At 33.4% G+C, this 3,789-nt stretch overlaps 1 protein-coding gene across 1 annotated transcript in view; it reads right to left on the bottom strand.

The window, feature by feature from the left end:
* Nucleotides 1-931: 931 nt before the first annotated feature.
* The window catches only part of LOC108693051 (histone acetyltransferase KAT7), a gene marked incomplete at its 5' end in the record, with an annotated part of 46,529 nt that continues 43,671 nt past the window's right edge, over nt 932-3,789 (bottom strand). Inside the window, one exon of the mRNA XM_018201715.1 lies at nt 932-1,519. Within this exon, the coding sequence (XP_018057204.1) occupies nt 1,397-1,519 (123 nt within the window). The remainder of the gene's footprint in view (nt 1,520-3,789) is intronic.

The following is a 3,789-nucleotide window of genomic DNA, read 5'->3' as shown; positions in this document are numbered from 1 at the left end:
AAATTGTTCCAGATTAGAACGAGTGAGATTTTAAGGTGATACAATTAACAAGAGATTGGCCAGTGAACACACGAGAATCGTACGCCATATTAAGCTAAAATTTGACGGTGAATGATTTCACCTGTTATTCCATAGAATCGATACATTTTTACGTCATTTACATTTTTATGAACGCGCGTACGTTTTTTTTCCAGAATCGGTTATTTCTGCCAGATGATTGTCGCAATGTCCAAGGCCAAAAGATATGAGAAAATTTTCACGGGTGGTCCAGTGCTCGCGCATACGACGCAATCTGATCGATGCGCTAGCGGCGCGTTAACGGGGCTCTGCCGTTATGCAACTTACTGCACCAACGAGGTTGCACCAATGAGAGATGCCAAGGTCGTTGCACCAACGAACCCGACGCAGCATCGGCGCAGCCAGCTTATCGTCGCTAAGTTTAATATCTCGTATATACAAATGTCTTTTAAGCGAAATTCAATCTTTACACAACTCATGTTTCTCGTCATTACACCAGCACGAAGGACTATAATGTATTTCCGCATTTAATTATCAAAATAAATATTGTATTGGTGCAATTTGAAATGCGCTGAACTCTATTTAAATGTTCAAATTTACATAGAAGAGAATTTCTTCATTCGATTTCTTATTATACATAATTTACCGATTCTGATTATAAACATTTCATATGAATTTAATCACTGTAAAACGGATCTTTTGACATGATTCTAAATAAAAATTATACTACCTTTTTTTCCTTTTTTATACTACATTTTTTTCAATATAACAGGGAAAAAGTAAAGAAAATACCGAAAGACACGATTTAAAAATAGGATATAAGGGCAAATATGTGAGGCGACAGCACAGGTATAGTCGCGCGAAATATGCAATAGTCTTCGATATCTTCGTCATCGTGCATTATCGGCTCGCACCTGCTGCTTTCGTCTGCTTTCGTCAGTGTCAGAGAGACATTTCTGCGACGTCTCAAAGCGCATGCAAGACTTTCCAGTCGCAATTATTGTCGGACCCTGTCGACCTCCGCGATGCATCTTAAATACGGAGGGAGAAGCCATTCCCGCGGTGAGCCTTAACGATATTGCCAATAGAATGAGATACTCACCGTCGTCTCCCGCGTGCTTCAGGACGCCGGAGGAATTCCTAGAAGGATTTTCACGGCTCTCTTGTCATTACGTTACGGGCGTGAAATCTGTCGGTGGTGGCTTATGGCTTCCACGCGCTGCGTGAGTCGATGAGAAGGTCGGAAATGTAGATAAAGACGACGATGACGACGATGATGACGACGACGAGAAGGAATGCGAGAATCGACCGTCGCACCAAGAAGAGAGAAGACAGACGAGGGGAGAAGGTGGCGTACTTTCAAGCTCTTGGCAAGACCTTAGTTCGAGGCGGAGGGCGTCTTGGGTGGCTGGAAAGGGTTCCATTTCAGACACTCCGGATCGATCTCTTTGTAGACGGGGCCCCGTCTCTTCACCCTCTCCTTGTAATCATCGATCACATCCTGAAATTATTTCAACGGTTCATTTCTTTTTTTATCCATATTTCTGTTCCGGACAACGCGACAACTCGTAAACGTTTTTAATTGCATTAACAAGAATCAGAGAGAGAGTCGAGGAAATGTATAATGGCGAAGCGCCGAGCAATGAGTACAATCGAATTAATTGAATGATAATTAGCTTCGCAGTTATACTGTCTGCTTGTATATCGGAGATATCGTTTTCTAAGATCAATGACGAATGATCGCATGAAATCGGATCGTCCTTGTTGCATTATAATCGTTCGTCATGTTAATAAATACATTTCATATTTCCGATATTCATCATGTTTGTATAGTGAGAGATGTTTTGTTATATCAAAACAATAAATCATTATTCCTCATTATCTATACCTTTTCAGTTTGATTTGAGATAAGAAAAACATATTAAAATAAAATATTCCTATGAGATTGATTATTTACATCTGATTTACACGATGTTTTTGACTAGTAATTAGTCTAGTGGTCTATAACAGCAGACTAAAAAATTAGCTAAAAAAATATAATTTATAGAAATAATTTATTTTAAAAATAATTTATTGTAAATCAGAAATATCGATAGAACTATTAGTGATGACGATCTCACATTAATTTTTATGGCCTTGACATATATATCAAGCTCATGATTTTGAATGATCTTCAAAAAATTTTAGTTGTCGATTGTTGTTTATTGAAATGTTATTAATCAAAATTAATTATTCTCTCTGATATATATTGTGATATATTTTGAAACAGTAATGTAATATATATATTTTTTCGCATGGAAAATTATAAACCCATGTCAAACTTCGTTTTGTGTGTTGCAAGTATATGCGTAAACGCAGAGGGTTCCGCTCATTCTCTCTGTAAGGGTCATCACTACCAAAAACTAAGCATATATAGGTTCAGCTGAAACCTCACTTTGTACGAATTTACAATTTTCCACACAAAACAAGATTCAACTCAAAGCTCATTTTTCGATAATGATGCCCTCCCTACAGGGAGGACCAAACCCACCATTCACACATACATTTTTCACACAAAGCCAAATTTCACATAGATCTCCAACTTTCCACGCAAACGAGCTAAACATAAGCGAGTTAAACATTTTTATATTGTCAAACACAATTTTATATTATCAATTTCTTTTGTTAATTAATAATTTTACGAACAATGAGACGGCTGTTAAAATTTTCTGAAAGCCATTCAGGATCATGATCTTGTAAATATATGCCGTCGATAAGATCGTCACTAATATGTTTTAATAGTCACTTAATTTAATAGTCACATAAAAAGTAATTTCTTAAAACAAAAAAGAAATTTTCATGGATTTGTAAAAACTACATATATACTATACGACGACGTTGTCAACAACTTATACTAGTTTATGGAAGTTTGTATGCTTATATTGAAGTTCATTTTTTAATAATAATCATTATTAATTAAGTTTCTTGTCATATTTAGAAACTAAAAAATGTTTAATTAATAACAAAAATCATATCAATATTCCTTTCTTGAATTTAAAATATGAACAATCTTTAATAAATTTACTGTATTACAGTGACATTGAAAAGGAAACTTACTTTCTAATATAATTTTCTAAACAAAATTAATATAATAATCCATATATATAAAAAAATCTAAATCTAAACATTTATTTAAACAATTTTTACATTTTAATCGGGTATGTATTTTGTTTTGTCATTCTTTAAAATTTACAGATTATATATAATAAACCTTTATTAAATCCAATAATTATATACTATGAAGCACCATTTCACAACACGAATGTAAATAATCATTTTCATTATGTTTTTGACGTGCTGTGAACACAAATCCGTTGGCAAAAATTGGCCATCACATCACAACTTTGTGAAAAATAATGCCAAAAAATGACGATTTTGAGGTTTTCAAATGTTGTAGCATCAGCAACTAGGTTTTTTTCCTTAATTTCTTTAATTAATGCTATACATTAAATATCAATTTTTAACTTTAAAATGTATTTTGTTTCAATTCGATAAGATTTATTATTTTTAAGATAGCAGTTTGAAAATAGAGTTCATTTCTCATGTAACAGTATTCAACAAATAAATAACATTATTTTAAAGAAAATTAATATTTTTGAACATTTTTTGAAATGTTTATGTCTATCATTTTTTAATAAAACACTGATGACAATTACTTGTAATATGACTCTACATTCTGCAATTTCTCCTCACTGTCCCAAATAATCCCATATTATTGGGTAATCATGACAA

The sequence above is a fragment of the Atta colombica genome, unplaced genomic scaffold, assembly GCF_001594045.1.
Source record: "Atta colombica isolate Treedump-2 unplaced genomic scaffold, Acol1.0 scaffold87, whole genome shotgun sequence".
In the NCBI taxonomy this organism is placed as follows: Eukaryota; Metazoa; Arthropoda; class Insecta; order Hymenoptera; family Formicidae; genus Atta; species Atta colombica.
This window is presented reverse-complemented; position numbering and strand designations above follow the sequence as displayed.